Here is a 26,404-nt window from a genome sequence, read left to right as displayed (position 1 = left end):
ATAAATCTACGGCTGCCTCTCTGGAAATACTCAAATAATTCGTTTGCGAATCTCCAGACCACCATTCAATTAATGGACACTTTTCTAAGCATTTTTGTCTTTTCAGTAAATAACATATTTTGATAACATAATGTTTAAAAGGGCTAAGTGACGGCAGTTTTTAATGGCTCTTGATGTATGAAACACCTTTCTCTAAAGGACGTAGAATATATCTGCTTTTGGAATAAAAAGTACAAGTGACACTTAGAGAAGGTCCTTTGTTTTTAACAAATGTCAAGATTCCTATCATGTACCATATTGCAGTAGTCTGAAAAAAACTTTAGACCTGATTAAATAAACTGGTCCCAGATTACACAGGCGGAAACAACGCTTTACCATGCCTGTTTCCCACTTGAGAAGACCCAGCTCCATGCATGAGTGGGAACAGTTCCTCATACATTGCAAAGGAGTCACAGGGTCATTTCTGTCTTCATAACCTCTCTGAGAAAGTGGTTTGTGCTCTTCTGACACAGGAGGACACTGAGGCTCAAGTTCACAGAACCAGCAGTTAGACCATTCAGTCCAGAGTTTTACAAGATGCCACTTTCGCTATTTGTTGATATCTGTTACTTACATCAAAAGCGGCTAGTGGCATGCCAGCCCAGCTTCTAACATAAAGCAGTCTGGACGTGTGCAAACATTCATGCCACCTCAACCTAGGTATTTCTCTGATCATGGGTCGGGCTTGGGATGTGGAGCTGTTGAGATGGCCCTTGTGCCCCTGGAGATTCCACGAGGGACTGAGCTTGCAGAGACAGAGGTGAGCACTGGCACTTCACCCGGGAGTCATCGGCCTTCTGGTAGAACACCACTCTGATTCCTCTGGGAGATCACCTTCTCCCAGCACTTCCAGAGGCGTTGACCTCACACATGCTTCCAGGGTAACCTGACTGGCCCAAGCCACGCAGGGTGCTGCAGGCATTAGCAAGGTGACTGCCGCAGGCTGCTTCGTGCTGCTGTAACACAATGCCAAAGACTAGGTAATTTTCCATGAGCAGAGATGTATTGGCTCACGGTTCCGGAGGCTGGGAGGCCCAAGGTAGAGGGGCTAGCACCTTGCGAGGGCCTTCTGGCTGTGTCACCCCACAGCACGAGGGCTCAGAGAGGGGTAGAGAGAGCAAGAGGCCAAACAAGTCCTTTAGTAAAGAGCCCTCTCCTACAGTAACAGATTCGCCCAGTCAGGACAGAGCTCCCACGGCCTGATCACCTCTTCGAGTCCTGCCTCTTATCGTGTTACAATGGCTATTAAATTCCAACAGGAGTTTGGGAGGAGACAAACATTCAAACTGTAGCACTCATCTCTCAGCATGGGTTCCTGTATGCAGCTCACATGCATGAGCCACCAGCAGCTACTGCTGGGATTTCTGGGGGAAATCCAGACCCTGCAGTTCTTTCTGCAGGACTAGAAGCTGAAAGAATGCATTTCTCACAGTTCTGATGGAGGAGTTGAGTTGGAGCCACAATCCCAGATAGCACTGAGTGCTGGGTCCAGCTGTACCTGAAGCCACTACTCTTGTCTTCTTTTACTGTTTTTACTTTGAAATGATAGGAGACTTAGAAGATGCAAAAGTCATAGAGGGTCCCCAGATACACTTCACTCAGCTAACCTCTTATACAGCCACAGCACAATGATCAAAACAGATTCATATCTGCATAAAACCAACTACAGATTTTCCTCGTGTTTCATCCATCTGGGTTTGTCTAATTTTTTTTCATGAGTGTGATGTTCCCAGAACTGGCATGTCCTCCTCAGGGAGTGATGTCAGGAGTGCCTGGTGTGGATGTGTCATTACCACTGAGGTTCATTTTGATCTGAGGGTGGCCCCTGCCAGGTCTCTGTACTGTGAAGTTACTGTTTTCCCGTTGGGAGGTGCTTTTAAGCTATGCACATATCCCATTCCTTAAACCTTTGCCTACCAATTTTAGAGTGTCAGGGGTCTCGTCTGCAGCAGCAGGTGCTCCAGCTTTGATCTCCCACCTCCCACCCACATTTGTGGAGATTCTTCAAAGTGCCCCTTCTCACCCGCTTTGTTGCTTGATTTCTTTCTATTAGTATAGACTCATAGACTGTTATTTATTCCATGGTAAAAATCCAACACTACTGCTATTTTTTCACTCCAGTTGCTCCCCGGGGCCCCTGTAAGCTCCTCCAGGCTGGCTCCTGTGCCCTTGGACACAGCCCCATGCCTTCAGGAGCGCATCCTTATGTGCTGATGTGAGAGGCTCAGGACTCATCTCACATTTTCCCTGCCCAACCCTGGAACTAACCACTTCAAGGAGCCTTTTCCTTTCATTGAGTTTACTCTGTTCTTTTATGTCAACTCGGCCCATCAATGTTTAAGCCAGCTGGACTTCCTGTGGCCCCACAGCTGTAAGGAGCAGGGACAGAGACACTTCTTGGGACATGCAGGGAGCTGAGTGAGCCTCCACTTGTGTGGACGAGGAAGGAAGTGCTCACCTGGGAAGACCTGGGTGGTTTTCCAGGTCCTGCCTGCTGTCCCTGCCCTGAGCTGAATCATAAACCAGATACCTTTCAATAAGCACGGTGCACACGCCATGAGTGACTCGGACAGAATGGTTCTTTCAGAGGTGCCATGTTTTTTTTTTATTGAGGAGCACAGACTGAGACAAAATCATCTTCCAGTGACATGAGGTTTTGAGGATCATACTAAAGAGAAGACAGGAAAACACCAGTAATGGTGAAGGTCTTGAGAAAAGGACAGGACCCGCAGATAGTGAGAGATCAGGGGAGGCCCCGGACTTCTTTCCTCCTTTCCTTTCCAAACGTCCCAAATGTGCAATGCATCACCTGAGACAAGGCAGAAAGCATCGAGCTCTCTGTTCATCTCAATTCAATGACAAGTAGAACTTGCTATTTTTGAGATGGGGTCTCGTTCTGCAGAGTGCAGTGGGGGCAGTCATGGCTCATTGCAGCCTCCAACTCTGTCTCAAGCAACCCTCCTACCTCCGTATCCTGAGTGGCTGGGAAGACAGGCATGCAGCACCACACCTGGCTCATTTTTAAAAGGCCTTTTATAGAGACAGGATCTTGCTACATTGCCCAGGCTGGAGTGCAGAGGTGGGATCATAGCTCACTGCAGGCTCCAACTCTTGGTCTCAAGCGATCCTCCTGCCTCAGCCTCCTGAGTGGCTGAGACTCCAGGCATACACCATCATGTCTAGCTAATTTCTTAAACTTGTTGTGGAGACAGTCTTGTTTTGTTGCCTAGGCTGGTCTCAGACTCCTGGCCTCAGGTGATCCTCCTGCCTCGGCTTCCCAAAGTGCTGGGATTATAGGTATGAGCTGCTGTGCCCGGCCAACAACCAGAGCTTTCCATGGACCTTGTGCTTTTGGACCTTGGGTAATTTCTGCAGGTTAAGCCATCCCGACCACTCTGAGAACCTACCCAGGGTTACTCAGCTGTGACTTCAGGTCACTCATAAGCCCACTGGGTAGCTCCACCCGTGGACAGCTGGATTCATTTGTGTCTGTTCTCCGAAGTCATGGATAAGCTGACAGAAGGGAAAGAAAACAGGGAACCTCCACTTCCCTGGGCAAGTTGGAAAAGGGCGAGGTGAGGGCAGGATTCCTTCTCGCCGGACGTAGCACATGGAGCCGGACCTACTCCTTCAGCTGGGAGACCTCATACAGGTATGCGGCCAGCATCTTGGTTCCCTCTATGTAGTTACGCCTAGTAGAGAGGAACACAGCATCATGTTAGTTGGTGTCATGGGCCAACAGCCAGGCGTGGGGTAACTCCTCCCGAGTCCAGACACACTCTGCCTTCTTCCTGGGGAGCACCCCCATCCCAGCCTGGGGGCCCTGAGCCCTGCTTGCCTTCAGAATTCAGCCCCTCAGTTCTAAAGTGCAGCTTGAGTCTGACTGCTGAGCCCAGAGACCAGTCTTGGTCCCCTATTGCCCAGATAGTAAATGTCAAGCTTGGATTGTGGGCTCCTCCCATTGCCCACTTGTCTCTGAAGACCAGGCCTCCCCGCCGCTCCCCACAGCCAGGCCTCTGTCTCCCCATCTCTCCTTCCTGAAGGGTCTTTGCCTCTGTCTTAGTCCCTGATTGTCTGCCTTGGTTACCCCAGGACACATCCTTGCCTTCTGCCCTCCTCAGCAATTCTAGGGGTCAGAGGCCTCTCCTAGAACTGCCCGAGACCCCTGCCTGCTGGGCCCCTCCTGCTCTCAAGACCGGCTCAGAGGCTGTGCCTGCCCTGTTGTGGGAAGAATCCCCATCATGTCCTCCCAAGTCAGGGATGTGTCAAAGCAGCAACGCATGCAGTTAGTGATGACACTGCAATTTCTCAAAAAGGAAACAGAAAAATGAACAGAAAAAAAAGGAAATGGAGAGAAGGTAGATGAAGTACAGAGACAGACAGAACCCTGCATGAACCTTGCCATTAGCACCCCTCCTGCAAGCCTCGTCCCGCCTCCCATCTGATGTTCTCACTTCACACAAATACAGGAGGGCAGGTCATGGGGTTATCACCTCCACCTGCTTCTCTCAGAGGTGAGGCTGCACATGGGAGAAGGGGGCGCATGGGGGCCAGAGGGAAGCTGTGCAGGAGACGTCAACTGGGGGCTCTCCCTGGCCTCTCACCTGTTGAGCTTCTCATTCTGGGAGTGGGCTCCATCATCTGCCGACCCCACAGGCAGCAGCATGACATTCTTGCCTGTGGCCTCCTGGAAGGTCAAGGTCACAGGAATACTGCCACCTTCCCTGGTCAAGTCTGGCTCAACACCAAAAACTGGGGGAAATGAAATAAAATAAATGGTGAGCTTTGGGGCCCCAGGGCTGGGGATCTGTCTCAGATCATGACTCAGTAGCACTCAGACCCTGGGCGAGGCCCTGGGGACAGCAAACCTCATACAAGCCCCGCCAGGGGCCCGGGCTCATCCCACACATTGGCTGTCCTCCTGCTGACTCAACTGCCTGCCCATGTGCCATAGCAGTGCCCGACGCCGCTATGTGCCCATGATGTAAGAGTCCTGTCAGACGCACGAAGGGCTCGACGCGCATCTGCAAGGGGAGTGTCCAACCTGTTTTCAGGGCTCTCCTCCCAGCCAGGTAATGAGGGTGACTGAAGTCGGAGACCCACGGCTTCCCACCGTGGCCCATGTACACCTTGAACTTGTTGGGGCTGTGGAGTTCCGCAAACTTCTGAGTTAGGTAGCTTGTGACCTAAACCGCAAACAGAATGGAGACATACAATGCTTTAGAAGCTTGGCATCTGACCCAACGCCTGTAGTAGGGCTCTACAGCAGGCCTCCGTGAGCCTGGGACAGGTCCGCCAGCAGGGCTCTACAGCAGGCCTCCGTGAGCCTGGGACAGGTCCGCCAGCAGGGCTCTACAGCAGGCCTCCGTGAGCCTGGGACAGGTCCGCCAGCAGGGCTCTACAGCAGGCCTCCGTGAGCCTGGGACAGGTCCGCCAGCAGGGCTCTACAGCAGGCCTCCGTGAGCCTGGGACAGGTCCGCCAGCAGTGCTCTACAGCAGGCCTCCGTCGGCCTGGGACAGGTCCGCCAGCAGTGCTCTACAGCAGGCCTCCGTGAGCCTGGGACAGGTCCGCCAGCAGTGCTCTACAGCAGGCCTCCGTGAGCCTGGGACAGGTCTGCGACGGTCTATGCTGAATCTATCATGAGCCTCATTTTCTGTACCTTAATGCTCAGCTACATAACTAGAGTAAAGAAACAGGGGATTTCTTATCAAAAAATAAAACCCAGTGATTTCAAGGTAAAAGGCAATGTTTTAATTTCAAGCAATTCACTCTTTCCAAAGATCTTCCAAATGATGATACTATTTAAATTAAGTTTGTAAACAATGTTCCCTGATCTGCTTTATATTATGGGCAGAATGTCTGCATGCCCCAAAGTCCTAAACTCCAAGTGACTCCATTTGGAGATAGGGACTTCACAGAAGTAACTAAGGTGTGAGACAAAGTGACAAACGTGAGAAGCTGCGTGTGCCCCGTTCTGCTTGCCAGCCTCTTCACAAACTCAACCCTACCCCTACCTGCAGCTTTCAGGAAAGATGTTTTGAAGATAAAACAGGGGAGATCACACACTGCCCCCTCTCTTGCCTGAATCGCTGCATTCCTTAGGAGATAAATGACCCTGCCCTTGTCTTTTCCCACAGGTAAGATAGCGTCTGACAACCTGACTGCATTAGTGGCTGTGCCTCTGTGACCTATCATCACACGTGCTCTTACGCCGAGCATTGTGGCTCTGCTGGAATATAACATCTGAGCAGGTGCAATGTCATTCTGCATGCATTCAAGCTCCGCCACCGGCAGATGAACTGTGGGCTGAGTTGCTCACTCTCAGAGCAGCCCGGCCAACTCTCCTGAAGGCTGCTCCTGGGCCCCGGGCCGCAGTCTGCAGACCTCAGAGAGAGGCCTGAATAAAACTAACTTGAATTCTTTAAAAACTTGGCTTTTTTTTCTTTGGTACTTTTTTCCTTTTTCTAAACCTTATTTAGACAAAGGTTAAATGAGGCTAGAAGGGCAGGATTCGACCTGGGTGAGAAGACACCGAGAGCCTGCCCTCCGCCACATGAGGACATGTGGGGGCAGCGGCCACAGCCAGACAGAAGCCTCGTCAGATGCCACAGCTAGGGCAGCTTGATCCTGGACTCACCTGCCTCCGAAACAGTGAGGAATCCATTTCTGCCACATAAGCCACGCCTCCTGTGATCTTTATTGTGGCAGCCTGAGCATAGTGAGGTGCTTCATAAATGACCACAGGCTACATTGCATCCGGACCCAGGACAGGGCCAGGCGCAGACCCAGGGACTCCTCCTCATGCTCAAACCTCAGTGTTCAGCATGGAGGGCTAGCCCCAGCCTCCTGTTCCCAGTGGGAAGACTCCGACTCCACCTCCCCATGAATACCAGCTGAGGAAGACAGTCAGAAGCTGGGCTGACCTCCAGCCATCAGAGTCCCCTTCACGTGGCACCATGGTGGGGGTGGCTCCAGGACTTGGACCAGAACATGCTTGGCCCAATGTTCGTGTTTGGCCTGGAGCCTTGGGTGAGGTCAAAGGCCAGATTTTGGCCTGCCTTCTCAGTAACTTCCATGGGATGCATTACCTCTGATTAGCTTCTGAACCACAAATGTCATTATTACTGACTTGGCCGAAGCCAGGAAGTCGGGGCATGCATGGCTGGGTGTTTGCCGAGTAAGAGCCTTGGTTACCCAAGTCTCTGCCCAGACACCTTGGCCCCACCCCGTCTCCCGGCCCCACATGCCTGCTCGCTGACGACTTCGGGAGTCATGTTTGGCACGAGCCTGATGGAGAACTTGCCGACCACCTTCCTGGGAATCACAGTCTTGGCCCCCGAACCAGAGAAGGCGCCTTCAATGCCATGGAGGGAAAGAGACGGGTACCGCCATCGGTGCATGAGGATGTCTTTCTGCAGAAAAATCAAGAGGGTCAGGGACACCTCAGGCACTCAGTGCCAGCCCCATCTGCTCACTGAGGAGACGGGAATGTTGTCTGGGAAATCAGCAGTGTGAGGCAGGGCCTGGCCTGGGACCCTGACACCACAGGCCGGAGGTCCAGACGCAGGGAAGCCCGCTCCAGCACACTCTAGAGCTGCAGCGACCCAGCACAAAGGAGGCCCCTGACTGGCTGCTCAGCCTCAGGTGAAGCATCTCACTCCCTCTCACTGCAGTGTGGGTGGCTCAGGTCCACCTGGTGGAACTGGGAGAGCCATGCTGGCCACTGAGTACCTGCAGAACTGGGCAATCAAGGTCTCACATATATTGGAGCTCCTGATGAGCCACAGGCATGAGGAGGAGAGGGGATGCAGCCCAGGCTGTGTGCAGACCTCTCCCAGGCCCATGGGACATGGGTGTTCGGCCCATTCCTACTGAGAGAGCAGAACCAGGATGATCGGCGCATCTGGTATGGCCTGTGAATGCCAATGATGCCGTCTCCTCAGACCACGGGAGCCCTTGCCTCCTGCTTCCCAAGTGTGTCATCAACACCATGACCTTCCTGCCTGCCCCTTCCCCCTGTGTCCCTGCAGCAGCAGAAGGCAGGTCAAGAGAGTAGGTGTGCCCCTGAAGGAGCTTCCAGAAGGTTCCTCAGTGACTTAGCCATTGAATGTGTAGATTTCTGTTTGTGAACCAAACAGCTCAGTGTTATCTGGGAGGCATAGACAAGGCCCAAAAACACCCTGCACAGAAGCAAACCCAAGTCTGAGGGAACAGGGGAGAGCAACAGACCCACCTTTTCCCCAGCCCCTCCTCCCTGCACCCAAACCCTCATTCCATGACATCTCTGTTCAGTCACTGCTGTTGGGGACCTTGTCTTCCTGTTCCAGAGGCTCCTCCCTGAGGGGCTGAGTGTCCCCCAACCTCCCTTGTCCCCTTGATGCCAGCCAAGGCTCTGGCGCCTGCAACAGCCTCACGGGTCTCCCAGCTCCACCGTCTCAGCTCCGACACCCCAACCATAACCCTTTCCCACTGTCACTGAGATCTAATGAACTCAAACTCTTGCTGTGGCTCATGTCTCCTAGGAAGACCTGGAGCTCCACGGCAGCCCCCAGGCCTTCAGGCTGGCACATCGGTCTTAGTGGCACATCACTCTGCTGCAGCCTACATGTCTGTGCTCCTGCTGACCCGGCACGCCAGCCTCACCCTGCGCCTCTGCTGGCCGACGGGACCCTCTGATCAGGGGCTCGGCTGCTCCCAGGACCACGACCCTCCCCTTGCGCAGGCCCACAGCCTCTGGAACTCCCCAGCATGGCCCTTGTCAGGAAAATTCCCTGACAATTTTCCAGATCAAAATCTGCTCTCTCAGGGAGCAAAGCAAGGCATTTCCCAAATTAAAGAGTTCTTGCCAACTCTGAAAGAACTCCTGCCTTCCAGAGTTCTTGGGTGTCTGTCTCTGGGAGACAAACCTCAAGGGCCCAGCCTGGCCTTATTTTCCTTGTCTCCCAGGCACCTAAGTGCTTGATTCAATGGCGCAGAACCTACCTATACCTCATAAACCTACGGCCTATTAGAAAAGTCATGACCCACTTTCCCCCTAACACATGAACATTCTACACAAACAGTTTCCACCCAGCACTCGGCCCTTGTGTGGCTTAATGGTCCCTGGGCCCAGCGGTAAGGAGGTTACTCTACAAACATGAACAGCAGAGCCGCTGCAGCAGGTGACAGCCCGTGTCCCCTCCGCGTGCTTCTCCAGATCTGATGGAATCAAAAGTGGATTCTGATATTTAAAAATCCCAACGACTAGCAAACTGTCGTGCCTGCTTTTGGAATGTCTTTGCTGTTTGGTAACTCAGGTGCACTAGACATTCCAGCTCCTTCCCTCAGGGACCCCCAGGACCCAGGGAAGTGGCAGGGCCCAGCCCTGAGCCAGCACCTTGCAGCAGTGCAGGAGGGTGTGTGCCCCCACATCCCTGGCAAACTCCTCCATGTCAAAGTCAATGTCATCATACAGCTTGTGCTCCTCTTCCGTCACAGCGGCCACAGCCTCGTTAATGCCGGGGATCAGGATGTTCCCCCTCTTGTCCACTAAAGAGCCTGAGGGAAGCAGAAGACAGTTACAGCACTCAGTGGGGGCTGCGCAAAGGCGAGCGCTTTTTCCTGCACCAACCCCAGGATCCTGGCTTGGGAGAGATGCAGCTTGGGCCCCACAGCCACGTGGCTGAGGGAGGGGACAAGAGCAGCCACCATGGTCCACAGAATAATGTTCATGGATGTGTCCCAGCATGCACTGCCTTTCAGGCACTGTCCAGGGCCTTAGGCTTAGCCAGTAATATAATCAGCAGAACGGCCAATGAGGGAGCAGTATGGGCATGCCCATTTCTCAGATTAGGAGACTGAGGAGCAGGTGGGGAAAGGGAATTGTCCTTGGTCACGGACCAGGAGGCAAACCAGCAGACTGGCTTCACGCAGCCCCACCCTGACAACCACCGCACTGCCCATGTGCCATTTTAATGGGCATTCCACAAGAAACAAGCTGCTCTGGAACTGACAGGGGTAAACTGTGGGTGTAACAGAGTGGACATCACGCGGATGGCTGGTGTCTGACGGGGGTAAACTGTGGGTGTAACAGAGTGGACATCACGCGGATGGCTGGTGTCCGACGGGGGCAAACTGTGGGTGTAACAGAGTGGACATCACGCGGATGGCTGGTGTCCGACGGGGGCAAACTGTGGGTGTAACAGAGTGGACATCACGCGGATGGCTGGTGTCCGACGGGGGCAAACTGTGGGTGTAACAGAGTGGACATCACGCGGATGGCTGGTGTCCGACGGGGGTAAACTGTGGGTGTAACAGAGTGGACATCACGCGGATGGCTGGTGTCTGACGGGGGTAAACTGGGTGTAACAGAGTGGACATCACGCGGATGGCTGGTGTCTGACGGGGGTAAACTGTGGGTGTAACAGAGTGGACATCACGCGGATGGCTGGTGTCTGACGGGGGTAAACTGTGGGTGTAACAGAGTGGACATCACGCGGATGGCTGGTGTCTGACGGGGTAAACTGTGGGTGTAACAGAGTGGACATCACGCGGATGGCTGGTGTCTGACGGGGGTAAACTGTGGGTGTAACAGAGTGGACAACACGCGGATGGCTGGTGTCTGACGGGGGTAAACTGTGGGTGTAACAGAGTGGACATCACGCGGATGGCTGGTGTCTGACGGGGGTAAACTGTGGGTGTAACAGAGTGGACATCACGCGGATGGCTGGTGTCTGACGGGGGTAAACTGTGGGTGTAACAGAGTGGACATCACGCGGATGGCTGGTGTCTGACGGGGGTAAACTGTGGGTGTAACAGAGTGGACATCACGCGGATGGCTGGTGTCTGACGGGGGTAAACTGTGGGTGTAACAGAGTGGACATCACGCGGATGGCTGGTGTCTGACGGGGGTAAACTGTGGGTGTAACAGAGTGGACATCAATGCGGGTGGCTGGTGTCTGGTGGGGAGGAAAGGGGAGCTTGAGGGGTGGCACAGGAAGAGAGGGCTGTGGGTGGCCTCACCGCAGGAAGATGCTGGGAACAGCATGATGGGGTGCTTGCTCTCAAAGAGCTGATCAAGCGGGGGGACATGGATGGGGCTGGTTATCATATAAGACAGATCAAAACACATGCCCTGCGAGAGATGTCAAATGACCACATCCAGAGGAAGGGCAGCAGCACATGCCTCCAGGGGCCTGGCCAGACGGGACCTGGGGCATCTGAGTTGACTACTGGAGGCAGGGCAAGGTTTCAACAGGTGGTGACAGGCACGGGAGGGTTTCAGAGGCAAAAATAAAACAAGGGGACCTCTCAGAGGGACAAGTGAGTGGAGGGAGGGGGAGGTGCAGTTGGAAACTGAGACACAAGTTGGGTCATGTGGAATGCTGAAATGCACCAAAGCTGATGACAGACAGCCTGGAAATCGTGCCCGTCTACTTTCCCTTAAACGACGACTGAACACCAATCCTACACTTACCCATCAGCAAGATGAGATCAGTCATGGCCTCATGCACTGAGCCCCCATACACCCCGGAATGCAGGTCTCTGTTGCTGCACTCCACCTGGATGGGAACAAAGGCCGCTGTATCTGGCTGCCTAGTAGGAGCTTATTTTTGTCATGTGACAGCGAATTCAACAAAGGGCATTTACAAGGCCTGACAAGTTTCCAAATCAAAATCTGCTCTCTCAGGGAGCGAAGCAAAGCATTTCCCAAATTAAAACCTTAGGCAGGAACAAAAAATACTCCTGCATATGCCAAGCACAGATAAGCTGGTAACACAAGCCACAGGTACAAGCATTCCACAGGGCAATCTGCCTACCACTCAGAGCCTTTTCTAGAAGTTTCATGAAGACCCTGCCCCTCTGCTGAGGGCAGCCCAACATGAATGAGACCTGCCACAGGCCCGGAGCCCGAGACCCGAGGTCAGACCTTACCCTTGCACCGAGCAGCACATACCCAGCAGCATAAAGTAGCTGCCTGCCGAGTGCCCGGCTCCTTGGCTGCAAATGGGCAGAGGTACAACACCCCTCCCAGCACTGGGGGTGACACGGGGCCACCTATAAATCCAGAATGGTGCCTTGCTCAGAGTTAGGGCCCAGGGTAGCAAATGCAGTGATTTCTAGCACTGTTCAGGTTATAAATGACGTCTGTAGACAGGACCTAATTTAATCACACGTTACCCCGTGGGGTATTGGGAGATGACCACCAGCCAGTGAGTGGCAGAATCTGGCCCAGGCCTGGCCTTTCCCATGCTCAGTGCTGCCTCGGTTTCTCTCTCTTTTTTTTGAAACAGAGTTTTACTCTGTCCCTCAGGCTGGAGTGCAGTGGTGCAATCTCCACTCACTGCAACCTCTGCTTCGCAGATTCAGGCAATTCTCCTGCCTCAGCCTCCCGAGTAGCTGGGATTACAGGTGCCCACCACAAAGCCTGGCTAACTTTCTGTATTTTTAATAGAGATGGGGTTTCTCCATGTTGGCCAGGCTGGTTTCAAACTCCTGGCCTCAAGTAATCTGCCTGCCTCAGCCTCCCAAAGTGCTGGGATTACAGGCATGAGCCACCAAGCCCGGTCTCGGTTTCTCTTTATCCCATGCAGTCAGTCACTTAGTCATGGGATAAGGAGCCTAAATGTTAATGTATAAATATTTCAACTTTCAGAAGGAAGTGTTTCTAATATGCTTTGCATGTGTCTGCATCTTCCGAAATGAACTCACATTTAATCTCCTCTCAGCTGCTCCAAGGCAGCATCACAAATCACACTGACTTAGCTTGATGCTGCTGAGATTAACTCCTAATCACTGGAGGGTTGCTGTCCACCTGGGGTCTGGAAGCTGGGAACTGGGGCACTAAGTGAGCCCTGTGCTTCTCATCCTGTGTGCCTGACTTCTGGGTCCTTGCCTTACTTTGGGTTTGGAAGAACCAGGAGACTCAGGTTAGAGAAAAACGAAGCCGTCGGACTGGGCACGGTACCTCGATGAAGAAGTAGCAGATGCCCCTGAGGCCGTAGGTGACGCAGGGCTTCTTCTTTCCCAGCCAGTAGTTGTCAGAAATGCAGACGTAGTCCACGTCCTTAAAGAAGCTGTCTTTCTGGGCGAAAATCAGCTCGTCCAGGCCCTCGGAGCCTGACTCCTCCATGCCTTCGAGGCAGAACCGGACATTGACAGGAATCTCCTGTGAGAATCGAGCGGATGCTCAGCTTTGCACTTTCCTTCTAGAAACCACACTCAGGATTACACATTTCAAATCTCCGGCCTTCTCTAGACCGATCACATGGGCCTCTATGGACACCTGTCGTCACCCCCTCCCCAGGCCCTGCCAGGCCACTGTGGCTCCAGGCCACTTTGACCAGTCCAGTCCCGCCAGGTGCGGCTCTCTGCAGCCACCCAGCGTGACCGAGGAGAGCTTCCGGGAAAGCTTGTGCTGCTCCCTCTGCAGCAAGGGCCACGACACAAAGAACACCACGTGAGTCCTGATTCTACCAGGGGAGCGACTGACGCAGGCGGCATGGCTCCTCCCATGTGACCTTGTGCTGCTCCCGGGCACAGAGGCGCAGCTCTCCCTGAGGGGCCCAGTGGCAACCTGCACACTTCGTCCAGTGTCTGGATCATGTTTTGTGGCTTCACAGCTGCTCTTCAGACTCTAGCCCCCACATCCAAAGGTGAAAAAATGAGGTTGTGCACAAAACTGGTGATTTGCCAAAGGCCACACAGGATAAAGAACAGCAGGGCCTAAATGAGGACTCAAGGCCACGGAGTCCTAGTTCAAGACCGCCTCGGCTGCCCCAGACTGCCCTGTTCGTGGATGTGCTTCCTCCCCCGCCGCCTCCTCCTCCTCTTCTGCCCTTCACATAAAATCTTTCAAAGGGCTCTCCCTGTGCATAGCCACCTGTCATCCTTGGTTGCCCCACAGCCCGAGGTGCCTCCACTGCAGCTGAGGCTGAGGGCTCCATGGGGCCAGAGTTTGGGAGGCTTCCGAGTTCCTGCCTAGCATGCAGTCTCCACTGCGCCAGGCCAGGTGGTTCTGGGCACCACTTTCCCACCATGTAAAGTGATCCCCTAGACCAGAAGGGCTGAGACCCTTTTCAGAATAACATTCCATGCTTTGACAAAAATGCTTATCTTATTATTTCATCAGGATACAAGATAAAAGCAAGATGCAAAGATGTCTACACAGCATGATCACAACTAGGCAAAAAGCAACAGAAAATCCTGGTAAATTTCAAAATACTAACTGTCTTTGGATTCTAGGCAAGTATTTTTCTCTCTACCTGTCTGCTTTTTAGCAAAACAATGAGTGGATATTTCACAGCTTTCTTTTGTTGAGGTAGAGTCTTACTCTGTCACCCAAGCTGGAGTGCAGTGGCACGATCTTGGCTCACTGCAACCTCCACCTCCCTGATTCAAGTAATTCTCCTGCCTCAGCCTTCTGGGAGCTGGGATTACAGGTGTTCACCACCATGCCCAGCTAATTTTTGCATTTTTAGTAGAGGTGGGGTTTCAGCATATTGGCCAAGCTGGTCTCGAACTCCTGACCTCACGTGCTGGGATTGCAGGTGCAAGCTACCACACCAGGCTGGAAAACACATTTTAAAAAACAGCATTTATTTTTAGGAGGATGTAAACCACACAGAGAGAGTGAGGGGCCTGTGTGATGTCACAAAGAGTGCGTTACGTTCCGGCAAGGAACCACACTCACAGGGACAGTCAGGGGCTGAAAAGTCACAATGTCACATTTCCTGAGGTGGCAAAAACCATGCTCAGTTGCCAATATTATGACCTTTGAGCAGCAATAAAACAATTAAACTTTGAATGTTTCCTAAAGCTGGAAAACAAACCTATACCCTTCAATCCGAGTCACCTCTGCTGACTGGGGGACGCCTGACTTCCCTTTCCTGGTGAGCTTTACAAGCTGTTGTGTGAACAGAGAGACCGTCTTCCTACGGCTCAGATGGAACCCAGGCCCAGGCAGGAGTCAGCATAGGGAGCATACCTGGTCTGTTTTCTGATACGCTTCCAGGGCATTCATCCAGCCGGCCACGGGGCCCTTATCATCAGTTGAACCTCTCCCATACAGCTTGCCTAGAACAGTAATCCACAAATTCATAAATTGACGATTACAATGAACCCAGAAGCAGCGTATCTCAAGTGCACATCTGATGAGCCCTTAGCAAAGCAAACATGAGGGAGGCTACCCCTTCCAATCAGGAGCCCCGAGTCTCAACCCAACACTATCATTAAATGTGCCAAACAATTCGCCATCATCGAAGAGATAAGCCACGTGGATGCTCCCACATCACCCCTTCCCTCTCCTACCGTGGTCACAGGGGCAGCGGGGGCACGGCTTCCTGCTGGGTTAGGGTGGAGACCTCCAGTCCCCACATCACCCCTTCCCTCTCCCACCGTGGTCACAGGGGCAGCGGGGGCACGGCTTCCTGCTGGGTTAGGGTGGAGACCTCCAGTCCCCACATCACCCCTTCCCTCTCCCACCGTGGTCACAGGGGCAGCGGGGGCACGGCTTCCTGCTGGGTTAGCGTGGAGACCTCCAGTCCCCACATCACCCCTTCCCTCTCCCACCGTGGTCACAGGGGCAGTGGGGGAACGGCTTCCTGCTGGGTTAGGGTGGAGACCTCCAGTCCCCACATCACCCCTTCCCTCTCCCACTGTGGTCACAGGGGCAGCGGGGGTACGGCTTCCTGCTGGGTTAGGGTGGAGACCTCCAGTCCCCACATCACCCCTTCCCTCTCCCACTGTGGTCACAGGGGCAGCAGGGGCACGGCTTCCTGCTGGGTTAGGGTAGAGACCTCCAGTCTAACTTCAGGAAGCTGCAGCCAGCTGCTTAGTTCATTAAAACCCACTTACCAGAAGCAGCGGGGAGCAATGCGGATGGGAAACCCAGCTGTTCAGGGACCTAAGGTGCCTTTGTCAAAAAAGGACCATAATCTCACCCCCGCACCATTGTGACACTTAACTTGACAAAAAAACAGAGAACTAGCATGTTTATCATTTAGCCTCTCCTTCTTTCTGTAGTTATCACTCTGAAAACTACAGACAAGCCACTGCTTCTAACCAGCGTCATCAGTCACCCCTCACCATCAGTGGCACCTCACCACACTTGCTTCTGAGGTAGCTGACAACACAAGCGGCAACTGGAAGACAAGGCCCCACCCCTCCTCCATCCTCTGCCACATGGTCCCGGCCTCATGGAACCAGACTGAGGAGGGAGCCGGCCTCAGGGCATGGCCCTCTGCTCAGCCTGGGTCTTCCCAGCCGGTCTCCCGACCTCCTGGGGCTCAGCCTGCTTCCCAGGTCCCACAGTCTCAGCATGACCCAGCTCACAGTAGCACAAGGCTGCAAGTCTTCACTACCTGGGGAGTTTTCTTTTATGAACGAAACCCAACTTTTCACAAAAACTGAAGATCAAATATAAACTCTTCTAAAAACATCCATATCCCTGTGACAAACACTGAACAACTATGGTGGCGGGCACGGTGCTGGCTCAGAGCTGCAGACAAATGTGACCTGCCCCCACCCTCCAAGGCTCCCTGACAAGGAGAGGAAGGCGATGCGGCTGGCAATGATGCTTCCCTCAGTACAGGTGCTCCTCTATGTTCCTCGACAGTCAGGAGCCTACTGAGGCTGGGACAGGGAGGGCTGAGAAGGTGGACGGAGACAGGCCTCACAGAGGACGAGGCAGCAGTGATGGGGCTGATGCCCGTGCAGGTGCAGTTCTAAGCAGCACAGGCTCCTGGGGGCTGCACGTGGTCCTGTGTGGCTGGGTACAGGTGAGAGAAGGGGAGGCAGGAGGCAGGCGAGGGGAGGGACCCTCTGTGCCATCCTGAGTCCTCCAGGGGGAGTCAAGGAGAGAAGTGGCATGCTGAGGTCACTCTGGGAGCAGCCTGGAAAAGGAGTGGCACCCTGAAGGCTCAGAAGTGGGAGCAGGACCCAGCACAGGGCAGGAGAGGGAGACAGGGGGCTTTAAACGTGGGAAAGGCAGTGGCCTGGAGGACCTGGCAGGGATGGGGACCCAGTTCCTGGTGTAGGTGGCAGAGAGATGGTGCCATCCACAGAGACTGTGAGACAGTGGACAAGTAGTAAAGACAAGGACTTCTGTTCAGAGAGAGCCAGTTCGAGCAGCGAGGGCCCAGCCAGCAGATATGCCAGACCATGCTCGAGGGGCGCACAAATGCAGAGAGGGTTAATCCTACAATCGACCGCAAGTCAGTAACTCCACTGTGACAATGACAATGGCATGGAATTACATCTCATCAAAAACCTTGCTTTCAGTAAAATCATTTTCAATTTTGCACAGTAATGAACACAACCGGCACTGAGGCAGGAAAGGTTAGAGCACAAAGGCAATGATCCAGTTGGAAGGGCTTCGATGAGAAGAGGCTGGAACTCAGCCCGGAGGGGCCCGCCACCAGGGCAGGATGATTCCTCATCTGGTCAAACACGGTCTTATGCAGGCACATGTAGAAATTCAGAAATGAAAGTGGAAAGTGGAAGGCCTCTACCCCAGAAGGAGCAGGAAGAAAAGAGGCCGGCCTGCAGGGTCACTCACAGCACAGGCCTCAGAAGGCCTGTAGGTGTCCGGCACACAGAAGCACTCAGTGAATAACAGTGACATTGCCACCCCCACCAGGGCAGCCGGGGTGAAGGAGGCCACTAACATACACCACAGAAGCAGCTGTCAGTCGGGACAGAGGAGGGGTATGAGAGGACAGGCTTTTCGGGACAGCCCTGTCCTGATTCAAAATGTGTGTTCTGAGGAGAAGCGTCAGCAGGAGAGGAAGCCTGGCTGGCCCCAGTCACCCCCAGTCACAGAGAACTCGTTTGCACATGTGAAAACAGGCTTTCCGGAAGGTCAGTGACAGAGGCACATGTGAGAAACCTCCATTTCTAGCTTATGTTAAAAATAGTCTGTACCAGGTACAGTGGCTCATGCCTGGAATCTCAGAACTTTGGGAGGCCAAAGTGGGTGGATCATCAGGTTAGGAGTTAGAGACCAGCCTGGCCAACATGGTGAAACCCCGTCTCTACTAAAAATACAAAATTAGCCAGGCATGGTGGCGCATGCCTGTAGTCCCAGCTACTTGGGAGGCTGACGCAGAAGAATCGCTTGAACCCAGGACACGGAGATTGCAGTGAGCCAAGATCTTGCCACTGCGCTCCAGCCTGGACAACAGAACGAGACTTGGTCTCAAAAAAATAAAAATAAAAATAAAAAAATAAAATGAAATAAAAACAGTATGTACTGGAAGCAGAGAAAACCAGACTAGCAGTGACTTTGCAAAGGTCAGTGCTTTTCCTCTGGGCACACACGGGCATGCAGTGCTCACCGTCTCGCTCCACCAGGGTGAAGGGCTCACTGTCCCAGCCATCCTCCAGGGCCGCAGGCTGCACGTCCAGGTGCCCGTAAATGCACACCGTCTTCTTCTGTGGGTCAGAGCCCAGACTGCCAAGCAGAATAGGAGGGAGCGGGATCTCCGAGCCATCAGGGAGCTGAGCGTAGAGAGGAAAGGAACCAAGGACAGCTTTTGTTGAAGAAATTCGGTATTTACAGTGGAGATTATTAAAAGACTTTGAGCTTTCTTATCTGTCCTCATCAATCAACCTCTATTGTGGAGTTTAAGAGCACACTGTGCAATGGAGTCACTGATTAAGAATTTACTTTCTTGTACTCCAGAGCACAGATACTCAATCATCTTTGCCAATTGCAGGCCGTTTGGTAAATTCTTTTATTTATTTATTATTATTATTTTTTTTTGAGAGAGAGAGAGAATTTCCCTTTGCCATCCAGTTTGGAGTACAGTGGCGTGATTCCAGCTCACTGCAACCTGTGCCTCCCAGGCTCAAGTAATTGTCATGCCTCAGCTGCCAGAGTGGCTGGGATTACAGAAGCCAGCCACCACGCCCGTTTACGTTTCTGTATTTTAGTAGAGACAGGGTTTCACTATGTTGACCCCACAGTGGTCTTGAATTCCTGAGCTCAGGCCAACCACTTACATCGGCTTCCCAAAGTGCTGTTACAGGTGTGAGCCACCGCACCCGGCTGGGTTTGGTAAATTCTGAAAGGCTGATTTTCTTTGACTTTTATATAACAAACATGCAGGCTGAGTTCGGGATGTAACTTAGTTTATTTTCTGAAATCATGGTTAAAATCAACGATAATCTTAAATCAGAAGATACATTTTTGAAATTCTGTACATAAATTATAATTATGCACACAAAGGGATATAAACCAAGATTTAGCCATTCTAAAAAGGTAGTGATAGCTGGTACTCCTTCTGAGCTTTGTCTGAAAGGCACTATAAGTGTTCCACAATCTCACAGGCATGGAGGACGGGAGAGGCATCCCAGCCCACCCCTGCATCCAGATGGAGGTGAATCAATCTTAGGTCTTTTCCAACTTTCACATCAGGTCAATGGTCTTCACCTTTTACCAGACCATGGCCTAGTTAGGGTGTATAAAACTCGTGTGGCCATGTAGCTCCTCTACCAGTCCTACATTCCAATAGAAAAAAACCCATGATCATCACAATGTGTCACAAGCTAGTGGCAGGGGATGGTTTTAGCTGTAGCAGGAAGAGACTGTTCATGCTAAACCATGACATGCCTACATATTAGTCTAGTTACTAGAAAATACTGTTCACAAAAATGGGTATTAATAGGCACATCACACAAACTAAACTGATAGTGAAGTTAAATGAACAGTTTGCAATTAAGAGGTAAAAGGAGCAGTCACTGAAATGACAACTGGATCAGGACAGCGCTGGTGATGGGCCTCCAGTCTCAGAGGACCCACGGCCTTGGCAGTCCTAGCTGGCCCGCAGCGCCTGAGTAGAAAAATCATTTTCAAATGACAACAGAGTTTCTCTAAATAAATTCCATGCAATACAGAGCTCCTCTAAAACACTTTAGCATTTTCTAAGAAACTGCTTGGGCCCATGGGTAAAATTGCTCTGATATGCCCAACATCACCTTTCCTTCATGGGCCTGAAAATACTCTGACTTCTGCACTGACATAGGAAAACACCCATCTCCACCTTCACCGCTGCATCAAGTCACCATCACTCTGAAAAACGGAATCCTACTGCCACATGGACATGTGGGAAGACAAGAGAAGATATGCGGTCACCCCACACTGCAAACGTCTCTTCAGATTTCCACCAGTGATATCTTTTAATTCCTTGATAAAAATCGGTGTTATGTAATTCAAAATAGTGTAACAATAATCTCGTTTTTAATGACAGGCCCTTTCTTAAGAACTGTACAGCACTGTCAGTGGTCAATGAAGTAAATGTAACTATTGTAATAAACAACTAAAAATGACTTGCCGCACCCCAATTTTTAAAAATATATTAGGAAAACAAAGGAAAGGGAGCAAAGTGAGTCTGACTCTAAAAAGAAACAACATGAAGAAACTTGGTTTATTCTCCCAAGAGTGGGGGAAAAGTTGTTGGGAAGCTATAATACACCCTAAGTCAATTATTAAATTTGTTTTCAGGAGAAAACCTCAAATGAACAGCACTACCTGGGGAATCGGGAGGCCTGGGCTTGAACCTGCTCTGAATGAGCCTTCTGTGGGCTCCCAGTGGACACCGTGCCTGGCCTCCCCTCTTCCCCAGCATGAAACTAGCACACTAAACTGAATGGCCACAGCCAAGCTTCTAGGGCTGTGATTTCAGCTTGACACCAAAATCATCAGGCCAAAGAACCAAGATAAGCCAAAGCTTGTTGTTAGATCAAAGAATACAAAAGAATATTACAAACTTTGAAAATATATGGCATGAAACATGCAATTAACATGAGGCTGAAATCATCTGAAATAAGCAAGTGAAATAATATACAGTAAGAGGCCGGGCATGGTGGCGTGACAATCTGGGATGCCAAGGTAGGTAAACTGCCTGAGACTAGAAGTTTGAGACCAGCCTAGAAATATGGTGAAACCCTGTCCCGACAAAATACAAAAAAAATGAAAAACAAATAAACAAAAACCACACACACACACACACACACACACACACACACATAGTAAATCCTCACTCAACTTCATGGATAGGCTTTTAGAAACTGACTTTAAGTGAACAAAACTACCTTATTCAAGGACCTTTTGTCATACGTTGTCTTGCTTGAAATTGCAGTTTCTAAGAACCTATGGATGACATGAGTACTTATTGTACCATGAAGTGAGATTGTTCATTTAGGAAGAAAACAAACCATTCTTACCTGTCAAAATCCTGCACTGAAAAGCAACCGACTGCAAAACAAAATAACTCTTACCAAAAAATGGCTCACACCTGTAATCCCAGCACTATGGGAGGCCGAGGCGGGTGGATCACCCAAGGTCAGGAGTTCAAAACCAGCCTGGCCAACATGGCAAAACCCCATCTCTACAAAAAATATAAAAATTAGCTGGGCGTGGTGGCACACACCTGTAATCCCAGCAACTCAGGAGGCTGAGGCAGAAGAATGGCTTGAACCCAGGAGGTAGAGGTTGCAGTGATCTGAGATCACACCATTGCACTCTTGCCTGGGGGACAAAGGGAGACTTTCTAAAAAAAAAAAAAAAAAGGGTATTTTTTTTTTGAGACGGAGTTTTGAGATGGAGTTTCACTCATTACCCAGGCTGGAGTGCAATGGCGTGATCTCGGCTCACCGCAACCTCTGCCTCCTGGGTTCAGGCAATTCTCCTGCCTCAGCCTCCTGAGTAGCTGGGATTATAGGCACACGCCACCATGCCCAGCTAATTTTTTGTATCTTTAGTAAAGACTGGGTTTCACCATTTTCACCAGGATGGTCTCGATCTTGACCTCATGATCCACCCCCCTCGGCCTCCCAAAGTGCTGGGATTACAGGCTTGAGCAACGCACCTGGCCAGTTTGTATCATTTTTAGAGGCACATGGATAAAGTGTAACTCCCTAGTTTGTATCATTTTTAAATGGACATGGATAAAGTGTAACTCCCTAGTTTGTATCATTTTTAAATGGACACAGGTAAAGTGTAACTTCCTAGTTTGTATCATTTTTAAATGGACACGGGTAAAGTGTAACTCCCTAGTTTGTATCATTTTTAAATGGACATGGATAAAGTGTAACTTCCTAGTTTGTATCATTTTTAAATGGACAGGGGTAAAGTGTAACTCCCTAGTTTGTATCATTTTTAAATGGACATGGATAAAGTGTAACTCCCTAGTTTGAAAGGTTACTGATGATGGCTGGGAGGAGAATCTCAGCAATCTTCTAAGAATGACTGTTACATTAACTTAGTCCTCAGTAACTGTCAGCAGTTCTGCTTCCTGGAGAAAAATGCTGAGTGCGACAAAACCTTTGCCCTGATCCAACTGAAGCAGTCATGTACAGAACTTACCATCCAAATTGGGCACGTCCTTTTTTGTTTGTTTTAAAGATGAGTGGGCTATCTGAAGGAAAAGATCTTTTAAGAACTCGTGGAGTCTTGTCAACCCCTCAGGCAGAATCTGTGGGGTTTTGCAATGCAAAGAATGTGGCCTCCCACCTTTTGTTTTCCGATGTCCACCAGCTCCACAGAGCCGCCCAACTGCCTGACGTCTGCAGCGGCAACCTCCATCATCTTCCTGATTTCGCCTCTCTTCTCGGGCCACGCGGACACGCTCTGGATAGACACCCATTTTGCAAGTTTCTGTGGTGGACAACAAGCAACGAGGGATTCTGAAAAGGTGTCCTTAAGGGAGAAAAGGCTTCCACAGTGTTGCCACATTCCAGGCACACATGGCTGGCTCGCCCTCTGCGGCTGCCGCACTTGAACAGGTGGACTCCAAGAAGGACAGACCCATCACAAGTGCTTTGTGTTTCAGATTTTAAAAATTGTTTGTACTAACCCTATACCAAGTACTAGAATACACATGAAAAATGTCAGAAGGTTTATTTTTAATCATTAAGGAGGAAGTGAATGTAAAATGTATCAGCTTCCATAAATAAGTTTTTATCTGAATCAGACTAAATTACAACTGAAAGATACAGAAAAGACCCACTGTTCCCACAGTCCAAATTAGCTGATTTATCATCCTGACAATGGCCAGATTTTCCAAAGTATAATTTTTAGAATGAGAATTCTAAAGATTTCATCTGAAATGTGTCTACGACAAAGAACTTTAAAGCACAATGCTGTAAGTTAACATCGAGAAACAGACTAATATATAACATTATTAAATGACTTAGAACATGCTTAATGCAAACTATTTAATCTGTAACTATCACAAGAAATTGATGGAGATGAAACAAAAATCTCAATCAGATTTGCTATTCTTAGAAACATGTATTGACACTTTCTGTCAAAAACCAAAAGTGTAAACTATACCATGCGAAGAAGCTAATGGAACAAATCTCTAGGCAGATTGTCTAACCCTGGATTTAAATGGCATAATTCATATTAGCTCTTGACAGTTTCTCTGGGCCCCGTGGGATTAAATCAGATTTTAATGTTTCCTAAAATGAATATTCCCTTACCTTAATGTAGCGATCCTGATTTTCATCAATATACTTAAACAGGGTAGCGAGGGCTGCCATCTTTCAACCAGACCCCAGACCGCAGATCTTGAACATTCTTGGAAGGAAGAGGAACTGGTCAGTCCTGTCTGCACTTGTGCAGAATTGTAAAGAGCTGCTCCACCCTCCAGGCCAGCATTGCAACACCCTCAGCCAGAGAGGCTCCAGGAAGTGACTGCGGCCTCAGAGACAAAAGCTTTGGGAACCAGTTAGAGGCTGGGACTAATCTTCCCTTCTTCATTTGGAAGGAAAAACTACACAAAATACTGTGTCCACAGGTAACAGAGGCAGGGCCTGGGTTGAAGAAAATGCTATGAAAACTAAAGGCAGGCACTCTTCGTTTTACTGGGGCTTTCATGTTTACACTCTTAAGGCACAAAGATAACTTCACTTTCCATTATCCCAGAGGATACAGTCTCTTCAGGGAATCCCAGCAAAAATGTCACATCCCGTGTCCACCACCACAAATGCATGACACAGACGACAGAGCCCAAGGAAAACCAGATTCCGTGAAGAAAGTTGATGAGTTTAGTCCAGACACAGCCAAAGGGCAACCGCTAAACCTCCACAAGCACCTCACCAAGAGAAGAGGCCACGTGGCCTCTGGGGTGCGTGCTCTCACCTGCTTTCATGCATGACACCCAGCAATTTGAGCCCCACTCACAGATACAGGTGAAAACACATTATCAGACTATTTTTAGAAGTCAGAATGAATGCAATGTAAAAATGATTCTGGTATTGGGACTTTGATGATTAGCTTTCTGCAGTGGAAAGCACCCAGCTATACTGAGCAAATTCAAGACATGAAGTGACTTGAAATCAGAGCTGTGGAGTGACAGGACCCTACTACAGCCCCGTGTCTACATGCCAGACAAACTACCTCTGCCAAGCTACCTGTGCGCTGACGTGCTCAGGTAAAGAGCATTGTTTTCTTGGCTTAGGATTTCAAAGTGATTTCTAAACAGAGAGGAGACTGTCCACCGTGACACCCAGCATGGCAGCTGTTCAAAAGCAGCTGTGGCTGTGCAGGGTGATGAAACCGCAGGGCGCTGCAGGTCACAAATGTGATTTCTCTATGGGTGGGAGATCCAGCTGCTGCCTTCTCAAGTGCCCTCTACCTCCTCTTCAAACACCAGCCACAGAGCATGGAATATTTACTACGTACCTCCCAGCCAGCTCGGATCTCTCCACTGAGGCACTCATCTGGAGGAACCCCGAGTAAGACGGAGCCCATGAGCATGCTGGAGAGACGTTTTTCAGTGTTAATAGATCAAACTGTTCTCCACCTGTTGCCTAAAATGTACACAGGGAAGTCACCTGTTCACATTAAAAGAAATCCTATTTAGCAGGACAATATGCTACATGTGGTGATTTTCGTTTGGGTTTCTGGTTATTAAATGCCACAAATCCCAAGCTCACTGTGGAACATTTTCATTAATATTATGCTCTTGTAGTCAAATTAACCAATGTCATTGTAGCTAAAGTCACTCAAAAATATAGTCATGTGCCATCTAACAACATTTCCATCAACAACAGTGGTGGTCTCAAAAGATCATGATGGAGCTAAAACATTCATTTTCTGTCTAGATACGTTTAGATACACAAATACCTATTGCCGTGTTACAACTGCCCACAGTATCCAGTAAAGGAACACGTGGTATGGGTTTGTAGCCTAGGAGCGATAGGCTATGGCATACAGCCTAGTGTGTAGAGGCTGTACCAACCAGGTTGGTGTGAGCGCACCTCAGGAGGTGCACACAACAGCCAATCACCTAATGATGCATTTCCTCAGAATGTATCCCCATCCTTAAGTGACATATGACTGTATTTATCTAAGTTACGACTTTCACTAAAAGATAGGAAACAGAGATCAGCTTGTTCCACCATCAGAGATGGGCCAAAAAGCAACTCCTGTTAATCACTCATCCAGTCAAACCAGGTTAGGGCAGGTTCCAGTTTCTCCTCCCACTCACACTTCCGGGTTACTCTTGTTGAATCTCTGCCTGTCACAAAGCCATTACATGGAACCATTTTTATATGCTATGGAGAACACCACTAATTAAAGTAAAAGCAGTATGCTGGATTGAGCAAAAGCAAGCATTATCTTTTCAAATGACACCTCATTCCCCTCTAAAATTCTAAAGTTCAAAAGGAGTAACTTTATTTATTCATTTAGAGACAGGGTCTTGTTCTGTCACCCAGGCTGCAGTGCAGTGGTGCAATCTTGACTCACTGCAATCATCATCTCCCAGGCTCAAATGATCCTCCTGCCTCAGCTTCCCAAGTAGCTGGGACTACAGGTGTGCACCACCACACCCAGGTAATTTTTGTATTTTTTGTAGAGACAGGGTTTTGCCATGTTACCCAGGCTGGTCTCGAACTCCTAGGCTCAAGTGATCTGTCTGCTTTGGCCTCCCAAAGTGCCAAGATTACAGACATGAGCCACCGTGCCTGGCAAGGGAGTAACATGATTTGAACATTGAGATAGTGGAGGGAAGGAGAAATTGCAGTGGCACCTGGAACTGTCAGCAGTACACACAAATGAGTCTTCTGGTTCTGAGAATCTCAGTCCCTGTTTTTTGATAACGGAATCACACCTTCAATTCTGTATAAGAACCACTAAAAGAGGGGTAGGAATCTCCAATCGGCCCAAGCTGGAACACGATCCCTAAACATAATGTGAACTTCTCTTTCTCCACTCCTGCCTACAAACATTAGGGACGGGGAAGGTATCAGAGCAGGCCCCGGGTTCTCGGCCTCTTTAAGCACTCGACGCTAGGATCTGACCTTGGCAGGCTGTGGGGAGTAGTTTGGTGGCCTGTCTGCGAGGTCCAAGGTCTCAAGGACATTCGTCCAGGCAGA

The 26,404-nt window shown here is 50.4% G+C and overlaps 1 protein-coding gene across 3 annotated transcripts in view; it reads right to left on the bottom strand.

Moving 5' to 3' along the window:
• Positions 1 to 2,620: 2,620 nt before the first annotated feature.
• CNDP2 (carnosine dipeptidase 2) overlaps positions 2,621 to 26,404 on the bottom strand; it is a 27,360-nt gene continuing 3,576 nt past the window's right edge. For 2 of the 3 annotated variants that reach the window (XM_008979994.4, XM_008979993.4), the window contains 11 exons: positions 23,504 to 23,600; positions 22,533 to 22,676; positions 18,355 to 18,517; positions 15,006 to 15,094; positions 12,987 to 13,187; positions 11,496 to 11,580; positions 9,417 to 9,577; positions 7,288 to 7,452; positions 5,084 to 5,225; positions 4,644 to 4,791; positions 2,621 to 3,731 (listed from right to left, as the gene is read on the bottom strand). In XM_008979994.4, the coding sequence (XP_008978242.3) occupies positions 3,662 to 3,731; positions 4,644 to 4,791; positions 5,084 to 5,225; positions 7,288 to 7,452; positions 9,417 to 9,577; positions 11,496 to 11,580; positions 12,987 to 13,187; positions 15,006 to 15,094; positions 18,355 to 18,517; positions 22,533 to 22,676; positions 23,504 to 23,563 (1,428 nt within the window). In that variant the 5' untranslated portion in view covers positions 23,564 to 23,600 and the 3' untranslated portion in view covers positions 2,621 to 3,661. Of the gene's footprint in view, positions 3,732 to 4,643; positions 4,792 to 5,083; positions 5,226 to 7,287; positions 7,453 to 9,416; positions 9,578 to 11,495; positions 11,581 to 12,986; positions 13,188 to 15,005; positions 15,095 to 18,354; positions 18,518 to 22,532; positions 22,677 to 23,503; positions 23,601 to 24,707; positions 24,784 to 26,404 lie in introns of all 3 variants that reach the window. The other variant, XM_035271355.3, reaches the window with a different exon arrangement.

This window comes from Callithrix jacchus, chromosome 13, assembly GCF_049354715.1.
Source record: "Callithrix jacchus isolate 240 chromosome 13, calJac240_pri, whole genome shotgun sequence".
Lineage (NCBI taxonomy): Eukaryota > Metazoa > Chordata > Mammalia > Primates > Cebidae > Callithrix > Callithrix jacchus.
The sequence above is the reverse complement of the archived record's forward strand: the minus strand, read 5'-3'. Positions and strand labels throughout refer to the sequence as shown.